The sequence below is a fragment of the Chelmon rostratus genome, chromosome 14 (assembly GCF_017976325.1).
Source record: "Chelmon rostratus isolate fCheRos1 chromosome 14, fCheRos1.pri, whole genome shotgun sequence".
NCBI classification, from domain to species: Eukaryota; Metazoa; Chordata; class Actinopteri; order Chaetodontiformes; family Chaetodontidae; genus Chelmon; species Chelmon rostratus.
Window position 1 is genome coordinate 15,788,890 of NC_055671.1, and position 12,485 is coordinate 15,801,374.

Below are 12,485 nucleotides of genomic sequence, written 5' to 3' on the forward strand. Positions count from 1 at the left end.
CATAGCTGCCAGCACACCTCAAGAAGCCGGAACCGGATGTGAGGTTTGAAATACAGGTCCACGACCGCGTTGGGTAAGAAGTCTGTCTAGCTACAATGCTGGCATAATTAATGCATTTCCTCCATTTTCTACACAATTGGAAATGCGATAGGATTGGCAGTAGTTAATATGTTTTATGATAGCTCGTGCCGGTGGCGTAGAGCTTGTTTAAGTAAACGTTTTCGACCGATCAGATGAAAACCGCTACGTTAGCTTTAGCTAGCTAGCTTAGCTAATGTTAGCTAACGTTACATCGTTAATGTTTGCGTTAACAAAATGGCCAGTGGTAGTAGTTTTTAGCTAACTGTTGGTCGTGTAAGTAGGCTTACATCTTACTGTACAAACAATTATGTATTAGTGTGTTATGCATCATTTGTCTGGCATTAGCAAGCTAACCTAGCAGGTACACCGGGTGCCTTTAACTGTACTGGGTCAATTTTCGCCGCGAAAGTTAGCGTTTTTATTAGCTTTGCTAATAATGTCTGACTAGCTAACGCCAATACGCTTCTTTCCAGATAGCAGTGTAATAACTTCAATTCTAAACAACAACCTCACCTGGTAATATCACTTCAGATTAATAACATCAGCTATTATCAGCTACTTGGGATTTTGCCAAATCGCGAATAAGATGTTGAGATTCACTAACGTTAACGGCCATTAGCTAGGGTTACCCAAACTATCCACTTTAACCAAAGCGTCTTGTTGACTCTTTTGCAGATGCCTGGTTGATACAGAGATGAGCGGTGATAACGTGAAGTTGTTTGTGGGAAACCTTCCTTTAGATGCAACTCACGACGAGCTAAATAAGCTCTTTGCACCATATGGAGAGATCAACACCTGCTCTTTGCTCAGACAGTATGCTTTCGTTACCCTGAGGGGAGAGGGGGCTGCCGACAGGTAATCAACAGTATTAGATCTTGTGATGGTATTGCTATACTAGAAATTTTCTTGCATCCTATGGGAATACGGTTTGATGGTGATATTGCATTGTACATACAAAAACATTCATTGAAGTTCAGTTTTAAATAAGTATTTTTTTTCCACTTGAGCTCAACAGGTAACACTGCAGTTATAGTAGTTGAATAAGTAAACTAAATTCTGGTAAGGTAAAATTAAGTCAGTCCAACGCATCTGTTTTAGAAAGTAACAATGTTATTATGAATAAAATATACAGAAATTTTTCTCGGTGTTACTGGGTTGCAAATAATACAAGTTATGAACATATATATACTGTATATGAATGGAGAATGTAAAGAAAGAAACCATATTGGTGCACCTAGTGTTTAAAGTACTATTTAGAACTCCTGATATACTTTCATAACATTCTAATGTGAGAGCTTAAATGTAAAACTTTGATTGAACCCTTAAAAACACGCGTACACTGATAGTTATCAGTGAGCATCAGCACTTTTACAACTGAAAAAGCACGCTGTATCTAAAACATACACTACCAAACAACAACTAGAATTCTGATTGAACAAGGTCCAATAACCAAGACCAAGCAACAGAATTAGAGAGGTTTAAAGTTTTCCTAATAGAACTGACATGCCCGTTGGGTTTAAAGCTGCAGTGTCTTAAAAACTTTAAAATACATTATCTTAAGAATTTAAGAGGCTTTGTTGGACTAAAAAATAGTGTTGTGAACTGATTTAATCATAGAAACTGGTCTATTTACTGATTGATGTATAAAATTTCTAATGAAATGTAAAGTCATTTGGCTAGTATCAGTTTAATCTCTTTTATAAAATGTTTAACATTATTGTTAATGTCTGCTGTACATGTGATGGTGATGATGACAGAGAATGCTTGCTCCTGCTCCCACAGGGCCATACGACATCTTGATGGCAAAGAGTACAGAGGCAGGCCCCTGGTGGTTGAGGAGTCACGCGCTCGCCCACCCAACTCCACCAAAGTTTTTGTGGGAAACCTCAGCGCTACATGTTCAGCAGATGACCTGCATGGGTTGTTCTCAACCTTCGGAAGAGTTTTAGACTGTGATAAAGTCAAAGGTGGGTTAGAAAGCCCATCACCAATACTGATGAAGTAACAGGAATACAGTCAGATTTTTGATTAGAAGCCCTGCTTTGTAATGAATGGAAATAAGGTGGTTTGTATAAATACAGTGTGAATTAATAAGAATCTTGTCAGATTACAATGCTCTAAAGTTTTCTGGGGTGTACAATTATATGTAGACAGTTGGGTTTCTTTGAAGTTAATAATGCTAAACAAGAAGTGACAACAAAAATAAGGGATACTTTTTTTTTTTAATCATACTAACACTGGTCTCCCTGCTTCCTGTATACTCAACAGCCCGGTTGTGCTCAAATGTTGGCTATGCGTTCGTGCATATGGAGAGGAAGGAGGAGGCCATGGCAGCTATTGAGGCACTCAATGGAACCATGTACAAGGGTCGGCAGTTGGCCGTCGAGCTGTCCAAAGCCCAACCTCTGATCAACCAGATTCTAACGTCTGGAAATTCAGCCAGCCTCGGCGGTGGTGTAGCAGGAGGTGGAGATGAAGGATCCATTTGTTTTCAAGTGTTTGGCATATAATGCTGTAAGCATCTAATGTCCATGTTCTCATCATCTTTTCTGCCCCTTACTCCTTGTAGGTGGCAGGGAGGGTCTTCTTCCGAGACCACCTCCATCGCTAGAGCATCACCAGAGTCAAGCAGCTGTGCTCGCAGCAGCTGCAGCAGCCGCGGCTGGACTGCCCATACAAGTAAGTTCATTCTTTAGCAGGGCATCCACTACCTTGAAAAACATCGTAACTTATGATCTCTGAAAACTGAAACAGCAGAGGAAGAATATAACAGTTCATGATTTTCTGAACGTCCATGGACATATGTTGGTCGACTTGTTTTTCAACCTGATCCTTTTGTACTCTCTAATACAAGTCCATGACTGTTATTTTTGTACAGATAAATTTGAGTATAATCAAAATGTTTCAAAGACTTGTGTTGCTCATTTTTCTTGTTCAGGTTCAACAAAGTGTCCACAACTCCTTCTACAACACCACATCCTTTGACCCCACCTACGCTGCTCTGAAGGGCATTACAAGCGCTAAAGGTGCAGATGGGGTTATATACGGCGCTCTTGCCAGCCAGGTGTATGGAGCCGTTGCTGACCAGGTTTACCAAGATATTGCCAATCACAATCCTGGACCCAGCGCCGTGGCTGAAGAAGTGGAGCCACTTACTGGACCAGATCCAACAACACTTTTTGAGGCAGCAAGAGCCAAGTTCTTTCAGGAGGGACAGAAGGTCTTTAAACATTTATTTGAGTAAAACAATGTGTAGTACTTGAAGTAGTACTTTGTGTTGTACTTTTTGTGATGTATTTTTACTGACATATTTTCAACTTCAGGTTCTGGCAGAGCAGCAGGCAGGGAGAAAGGCAGCATCTTCAGAAAATGAGCGAGACCGCAGTCCAATCAGAGGAAATCGAGCCCCTCTCCTCCCTGACCCTGTTCCGGGCTCCTTTGCTCAGATAAGACCCAAACGCCGCGCCCTGCTGCCGACACCACCTGGAGGACCGGAAGAGCCCCCAGCTGCCACCAACACACCTGAAGGGTCAGATCCTGTTGCTAGGTACACATAACACATTTTAATATAGGATGGAGACAAGTGAAAAATTAGCATGTTAAAGGCTGATTTATAGTTGTACAAAGACTATACGGTATAGCCTAAGCAAGTGGCCTATGCCATTGTGAGCATTTATACTTGTGTGCTGGTGTGACTACGTTGCCCTGCAATTACACCACCAAAACACTAGATGGCGGTGGGGTTTTTATGCCACTGCGTGCGTTTCATCGTGTACCTCAAATACAGGCCATTGAAACTGAGCAGATCATGTTGGAGTTGGTTAATAAGCTAATAAATGTTGAGCGACAGATACTGTAACTGAAATTATGGATATTTGGTAGGGTTAATCGCTTCATGTTTGTTCAACTCACGGTCAACTGAGCCGCAGCCTAGAGGTTGGAGAAGCGGCTTGTGATCGGAAGGTCGCCTGTTCGATTCCCTGGCAGAAAAAACTTGGGTGTGGTGGAGTATCCTCTCCCCCTCCATTAGCCGGCTGATGTGCCTTGCTCAAGGGCACATCAGATGGCTAATGGGTGCTTGAATGCAGCCCACTGCTCCTGTGTGTTTCACTGCATGTTGCATGTTTTATATTTCAGTGAATGATGGAGTGAGAGAGTAATTTCCCAGTTTGGGATTATTAAAAGTAAAATAAAATAAAATAAAAAGAAAAGAAAGCCGATGCTACCTAGCGGACCACTCACAGTTGTTGTAGTCTGAGTTGCCACAGCGTGTAGTAACATTTCTGGAGAGGTGTAAGGCTACGGCATAGGGTACACAGCTACACCGTACCTGTGGCCTAGATTGCAGGAGTGCAGCATAAACCAGCCTTAAGCATGCTTCTAGTGCACATATAATAACAGTAATTAAAATAATGAACAACAATTGTTGTTTTGGTATAGTTTATACTTTATAGTTTTACAGAGCACTGATCAGTCAATGATTACAAAGTGCTTTACAAACACATTAGCAATAGGAAGATGTCCACTTGTCCATTAGTTCATGTGAGATTTCATTTTTAGATGAATTTGCTTTGTTTCCTCTCCAGGTCTTACACAGAGTACTACCAGCAAATGCAACAGTATCAACAGTATCAACAGTACCAGCAACAGTATCAGTACCTTCAGTATGCCTACACCAATCCCCCTCCCCCTCCGCCACCTCCTCCTCCTCCACCAGCCACCACACAGGCACAGGCCTCCACCACAGCCACTGCACCCCCAGGAACATACTCAGCACCCCCGACCTATGCCGCAGCAGGAGCCTATGCACCGCCAGGAACATATGACACTTCGGGAAGTTACGACGCCTCAACGGGGAGCTACGGCACTGCACCTGGGAACTACGATGCCTCGTCAGGAGGCTATGACGCATCTGGAGGCTACGGGGCACCGGGAGCATATGATTCATCAGGAGCTTACGCAGCAGCGGGAAGCTACTCCACATCCACACCGTATGAGCAGACACCCGCACACGGGCAACCCATGCCCCAGCGCCATGATTACCCTCACCACACGCCAGAACCCCCTTATCGATAGTTCCACCCCCAAACACTCCTTCCACACTGCAGATATGTGTGTGTGCAGGTGTGTGTGTGTGCATGTGTATTTACAAAAGGGACAGTTTAAAGAGGAAAATCAGTGAGGAAGCAAGGTTGTAATTCGAATGTGCTATAAATCTGAAGCATCTCCCCTTTTCTCCATCTTAAAATAGTCTCTAACTAGCCTGCCTGTCAGTTGATGGTGGTTGAAGGGCTTTGAACAAGTAGGGAAGGAGATATAGTTGGACAGCTAATATTGGAATATTATCATTCAGTTTCACAGTTTCTGGCAGATGTTATAGAGGCACAGCTGGATCCTTGTTGAATGTCGAAAAAGCTGAAATGTTTATATGGACAAAGTTGGACTCAGAGGCCAGGGTAGGATCAAGAATCTTTTTGCTTGTACTGAATCAAGGCCTTTTACCGCAAAGCAAAATTCATCACAGTAAGTCATCAACTGGATGATCATACGTTTTCAAATGAAAAACACTGCGAAACTATTAAATATCAATAAAAACCTTTATATTTAATTTGAACCAGATGAACATGAGCTATACCAAAAAGCAAAAATTACCTATCCGGCACTCTGGCCCTATTTCTGCTTCTTTTAAAAACTCATCTTGCAGTGATGGAGATTCAGCTCTGTTGTAGGCTCATTTCTCCATGATATCAATTTAAAAATATACATCCAAACCCACACACAAGTGTTGGCGTAGGAACACCTTGTGTTCAGTCTGTAACAGGCTTCGGTTTGAATTCAGCTGCAATGGCCCTTCTGTACAAGCAAGTTTGTCCAGGCATTTAACTGCCCGATTAGTAACAAATGTTGACAAGAAGAGAAAGCAGAGCTGAAGTGAAATTGGGTTTGAGCTGTGCATCAGCCAGGTTTTTGATGGCTTCACTGAAGAACCTTTTTGTGAAGATTGAGAATGCTGATGCTAATTATCTTATGAATATGTTTCAGGCTGGTTTCACTCAGCTCACAAGTTTTGTGTTAATTAAGCATTTCCCACTCAAAGTGATGACACACAATGTTTCCCCCTCTTAATTTGGGATTATCGAAATCTTTGATATGGCAAAAATTAGAAATAGACATTGAAATTGAAGGTTAAGTGCGTAACTCAGACTATAGTGCACCCTCATTAACTCTGCAGCATGGCCTACCTGTTGTATTTGAGATGTGAAGAATGACTACAGAGTAAATTTGTCTCCACACAGGCCTTCCTGTTAAGAGAGTTTGTGTATTTTATACAGGGTACTACCAGTCTAGGCTTATGCGCCGTTGAAGTTTCAGTGGCAGGAGGGATAGCTGTGGGGTAGATGTGTTAACTTCTGACACGACTTGGATGACAACACTTTAAAAACACAGTCCGGATGTCCAAATGTTTTCAGCATTGTAAATTTAAGTATATGACTTACATGTTCTCTTGAAGCGTTTTGCCATAATTTAGCTTTCTCGTGTTTTCTTGCCGAACCCAGGCTCTCTGTGTGTCTCGATGTTTACACAGACAAATCAGGGTTGAACAAACAAGTCCCACTCTCAGGAGTTAAATACATCCTGTCTGATTTTTTTGTGGTAAAGGGCGGTGTTTGCCTCTAAAACATTAGAACAGAAGTAGTTCCCGTTTTTTCTTTCTTTCTAGTTCAGTCTTGTGTTGAATTGCTATCAGAGCTTCCTGTCTGAAAAGAAAATCTTTTTCTTATTTCAGGCAATCCCCAGTTGAACCCAGGTTTTTGATATATTTTGTCCGAAAAAACAAAGAGTTGTGTTTTTGTTTGTTTTGTACATATTTGATATTAAAAGCCAGAGGATTTTCTGCAGGCATCGTTTGGCCAATGATGTTAATATAATCTGATAATTATTAGATACTTAAATTTGGTTTTTGACATTTGCTTTGGTTAGCTTTGGTTCCAGTGCCATCACCTGCTGTCAGGCCTCTCTTCACATTGAAAACCATTGGTGATTTAGAGGGAAAGTTGCGCTAGTTTTCATACCATAAAATGTACAACTTGGTACTCGTGTAAATACTTAAAACCTTATTTTAAATGCCGACCAACATTTGGTTGAACGGTAAGAACACTGACTGTTAATATTAAGATGAAGCGATTGTATTTCTTCCTAAAAAAAATAGTAAATAGACCAGATGAAGTAGGGCAGTTGAATTGTTATGCCGGTATGTTAGACAAAAAACGAGGTAGCCTGTTTGTGTGGCAGTGGCTGGAAAGGGTTGCAGTCGTGCTTGTAGTGAGTGGTGGGTGTATGAACTAACGGCGCTGTAAAATCAGACATTGCATACGTTTTGAAGTGAAAGAGAAAGGATTCACAGTTTGAACTGAGAGCAGGTACATTTCTAATTTTTTTCCTAAATGTGGTGCAGAGTGGCGAGTTGCAGACGTGTAAAGTGTATGGTTATTGACTGACTGGATGCGAGGTGACAGTCTCAGTGCTACGGGTGAATATGAAGGTTGTTTTGGATTTAGCGAAGGCCGCTGATTTTCCCGAGCAGCAGTGAGAAGAGCCGATGACCTTTTCCTTTTCCCTCTTCTGATCTCACCAGAAACTCACACCTCATTCTGACACAGGATTATTGGCTTTCTCTGCAATCATACCACACCCAGACAACCCCAACCTTCTATCTAGATCTTTGACTGGGTTCATTGCATTATTCATGTAAAGCAGACTTACACGTGCAAATAATTCGAATGCACACCTGATTCCACATGTATTTTATATGACAGTAGCTGTTCCGTTCGTGACTGTACCACACGCTAGTTACTCATCTTATTTCTCTTTCGCCACCTCAGTTGGTAGTGCTTTGTTAGGTTTAAGTGACACATAGCCTCTCTAAATTTCCACATGATTCCACCTGCTCCATGTGAACTGTTAGTTGCATGCCTTGTTGTTGCTGCTGCTCCAGCCACCTTCTTCCTCTTGCTGATTATTGCAGCTAGAGTGGGAGGGAGCCAAACTGAGCCCTTGCCCTGGACGTACGCCACACGCAGCTGTAGCGTGGGATGGGGAAAACAGCAGCGTTAGGCCTGAAAATGCTGTGGACGATGGGGTGTCCCCTCACTAAGGTAAACACTCAGACCACACACTCCTGCCCCTCCCCGAAACACGCGTACACACTCACAAACACACACATACAGATACACCTGTGTCCAGACTTCCTATTCCTTACCTGTCTCCAGGGATTTTTCTCCAGATTTTTGGAAATGGATCCCCCATCCTTTTGTAATGGGAGATTACCTTTTCTTTTTCCTGCTTTTGATTTTCCTGATCATATCCCTACATTTTTCCCCAAGCATACTCTGCTCATACATTCCTGCTCCTGACATACTAAATGCTCACACACACACACACGCAGACACACGCGCACACACACAAACACACCCTAGCCCACACAAACACAAGATTTGGAGGACACGTCTTGTCTAAATCTGAACCCGTGTTGTTGTTAGTACATCCCGTATCTAACAGCCCGTCATTCAAGTGTACCAGGCAATCACAGCCAGAGCTGGACGTGGGACATTTAGTTCGGATGGGTTGACTTAGTTTTTGTAAATGAGCCCCTGGGGCCACTTCGGGGTTAAGTGCCTTGCGTAAGAGCACATCGGTAGGCCCTTCATTTCAGAGTTGAATAACCTGGCTCAGGATCGGTTGCTGGTTCAACGCTCGACTCCCCCTCTCCCCTAAAACAGCGATTTTTGATGCCACATTCAACTTGTATGAATGACAATGAACACAAATATTATCATTTTGTTTTAAATTACATTTTGTCCTATGTTCTTTGAAATGTTTAATTATCAATAAATAAATTCCAACTGAACTAAAGCTTCTCTGTGTGAATATTTGAAGATGCAAGTTGCACTCCGATTGAACGAGTCAGCACTTAATTAATGTGTTATTACAATTTGAGTGTTTGTGGAGGAGTCACCAAATAACTAAAAGCTCAGCATCAGATGACGTTTTATTCCATTTTCTTCCAAAAACATCAATCTAATGCTTTTCAAATAAAAACCAATAATTTGATAACAATCCAAACCTGTTAATAATTCAATCACTTTGATATACAAAAAAAGAAAATGAGAAGAAATCGAAGGTATGGAACCTCACTCCCTGCTAACAAGACTTTTTCAAGGACACTGCTGAGTTTCATGCCCTCAACAACAATGAACAGTTTACAGATGGACACGAGAGTACTGAATGAGTGCATTGAATGCAGTATACACAATACTGATGGTATACTGAGGTAATATGATGAGTAGTCCTATGTACGTAAATGGACGAAGAGTGGAGCATGAAACTGCATAGACATCATGCACCCTTCACTGGCATAACGACATACAAATGCAGTTTCTGCCCTGGTAACAAGTCTGGTTTCCAGCCACCAGATGAGTCCGTGAAGTAGCTTCAGTGACGAATACAACGGTCTATTTTGGATCCTTGTTGAGTTTCTACGCACACTTGAGATAGTTGATAATGGTCTTGGGAGTCTTCAATCATGGAAAAAAAGAGTCCAAGCAACCCATTTCTGTAAGTATTTCTTAAGTTCACCACCTTTTTGTAAGGTTAGAGTGCAGGGAGAAGTATTGTGCACACTGACTTTACCTAGATTCCATTTTCAGCAGATTATACATGTATGGAAAGGCAGGATGAACTGAATGTAAGAGGAAATAACTTTCCCTAACAGACTCACCTGTTGAAGCAGGTTTTCTCAAACTACTAATTCTGAGACATCCGCCGGAGGACGCTTCTAGGAAAGTTTGCCTTACGCCTTTTATGCTCTTTTTCTTACGTTGATTTAGCAGGGGGGAGGATAATCAAGAACAGGTGTATGTGAAACTGTATGCTACAAAAGCAAAGTGTACAGAGACATGACTGACACAGAGATGATAAATTTTGTTGTAAATTTTACCGATCTGCACTTTAAGCAGGGTCACTGGTCTCAAAACCCCTTGTCTGGGTCTGTACACCTTCGGCCCGTTTGCCAAAGTTGTCTCAAAAAAAAAAAAGTTGAAGCTTCTTCTAAGCTTGGTTTCAGGAAACCAGTCCATGCTTTAGAGGATGACTGGGAACGAATACGTCCAGTTGATGGTAACAGACAGGACAAGACTGGGCAAACACGTTAAAAACACCACACAATATGGACCAGACCAAACACATAGTACAGTACTTTGACTTTCAATCACAACCTCCCATTATGCTGCTGGCATAGTATGAAAAAGGAGCGAGCATTCAAACACACGTATTGAAAATAGCAACGCTTTAATAAAGAGCGATTTTACAAGACTGCAATGTCTAGCTAGCTAGGTGATAACTGGCATTGACATCCATGGTGTTTTACAAAGATGCAGTTATGGTAACTGGGTTTGAAGTTTGATGGGTTACTTGCAAGTTGCATTTCTGCATGCGAGGCAGCCTTCAAACAGTTACAGACCCTACATTGTAAAACAGTTGATTATGAATGTCAATGAACGTTCATGTCAAGAGGTAAGTAAAAAATCTCATGGAGAAATTTCCTTAACATTTTCCAAACACACCGGTAAGTGAGAGTTCACACAATGGTCATGCTTTTACCGGGCACACAAGCCAATAAAAAGACGACACTTAATCATGCAAAAAAAAAGACAGTTTCTTTGTCTCTAAAAAGAAAAGAACAAAAAAATCCTTTTGAGTTCTGATATCATCCATCCGTAGTGACCTTGAATAAGAAGAAGCTGCGCTTTGAGGATGACTTTGGTGCAAAAAAATGTTCCTGTTTCGAAGAGGACAGACCCTGTCCTGTCCACTTCCTCGATGAAGACACTCTTGGTATAGACCAGTTGTGATAGTTTACCCTTGACCCACCCCCAACCCTTCCCCTTTCCTCCTCGAGATGGACACAAACATCACAAACATCAAACCCGCCCACCCACCCATCCCTGGATGATGACACCTTCAAAATACAACCATTCAAACACAGATACAGCAATAAATTGTCCCACGTACAGTACGTCATCCAATGGGGCTTCAATCACTTTACAGAGAGAGCACGTCTAAAAACACATGAACGGCATTACCTATATACAGAGGACACTAACAGTCAGAGGTTGGCCCAGGGTGGATCGAGCTGCGTCGTGGGAGTGAAGTGCACAATGAGAAGAGCATTCAGCTGACGGAGAAAGACAAACCACTGGAACAACGAGTAATGGAGGAGAGTGAATGCCAAATTTTTCCAAAGGAGATATCCAAACGTCGGCTGGCCTCTTATTTAGAAACGTCAGAGAAGATCTGCCTGCTTGGTGACGATGTCTAACACTGAAGTCTCGCTCTGCTGGTAGTAGAGTCGTAGCTGCAGGGAGATCGGTTTTTGCGTTGTCAGCAGTTACAGTTCAAGGGTGAATCATGGCCATACGCCACCAATTTTCTGGCGAGTTTGTTCGGAATCACCAGCGTGTGCAGCTCCAGCTGTCTGGAGAGGTTTGCCTCAAGATTCGCTTCGAGATTCCGGGTCTGATGACTTGGGGCTCTGTTATTTTCTTTCTCTTTGCGTTTTTCAGCAGATGAGTGATCCTTGAGCCACCTCAATTCGATGTTGCCTTGTACAGACTGAGACACGGTCACAATAACACTCACTGCTAAGTTAGTACACGCTACCAGCTCACTAGAGACCTTTCATCTCTAACCGAGGAACATGACCCTGTTTATCTCTATGGGAAGGCATGTGCACACGAACACACATACAGCACATGTACATAGAACAGACACAATCAATAGAAAACGACTTCATCCCTAATCGATTATTGCCCCTTTCAACTGTACATCCCAGCAATGATTTTAGGTTTTTGTGCAGCAGAGCGTTGTCCCCTCTTTGAAGGTTTGTGCTATATATATGTATATATATATATACCGTCTGTCTGTGGGTCTAACTTGACCTTGGATCCGCCAGAAAAGCCACATTAACATTTAACGTCTCATTAAAGCCTCCCGTCTCTGGCTGTCTGAATTAATCTGTATGTCGTCACTGCAGGCATTACTTGGGTCCTGATCGACAGACATTACCCTCAGTTGCTTTCCGGCGGTCTGGTCCTCATTTAACTCCCGCGACTGACCTTTAGCTGTCCTGCCCATAAATGTTAACACTACATTAACAAACCCCCTGTCTGTGTTAGCAATGTCTTTAATTCCTCCAAGTGGAGGTGAGACATATGCTGTGGTAATTACGCTTATCCAGTTTTTCTGGAGTGTAAAGGACTTCACAGGAGACTCATTTTAGACAGGGTGAACGCTCAGGACAGGAAGAACATCATACAGGTTGGGAGTTGGACCATTTGTGATTGGCC

General features: G+C 42.3%; 1 protein-coding gene across 1 annotated transcript; it reads left to right on the forward strand.

Moving 5' to 3' along the window:
* The first annotated feature begins 56 nt into the window (after positions 1–56).
* LOC121617806 (RNA-binding protein 4-like) lies at positions 57–8,983 on the forward strand. The gene is made up of 8 exons (XM_041953040.1): positions 57–73; positions 757–936; positions 1,864–2,048; positions 2,350–2,547; positions 2,651–2,760; positions 3,020–3,301; positions 3,405–3,610; positions 4,668–8,983. Exons 2-8 carry the CDS (start codon positions 776–778, stop codon positions 5,155–5,157), a joined length of 1,632 nt encoding a protein of 543 aa, XP_041808974.1. The 5' UTR covers positions 57–73; positions 757–775; the 3' UTR covers positions 5,158–8,983.
* The last annotated feature ends 3,502 nt before the right edge of the window (positions 8,984–12,485 follow it).

Coding starts and splice junctions, on each gene's coding strand:
- LOC121617806 (XM_041953040.1), top strand. CDS start 776: ATGAGCGGTGATAACGTGAAGTTGTTTGTGGGAAACCTTCCTTTAGAT. Junction 937..1,863: donor GGAGAGGGGGCTGCCGACAG/GTAATCAACAGT, acceptor CTGCTCCCACAG/GGCCATACGACATCTTGATG. Junction 3,302..3,404: donor TCTTTCAGGAGGGACAGAAG/GTCTTTAAACAT, acceptor TTTCAACTTCAG/GTTCTGGCAGAGCAGCAGGC.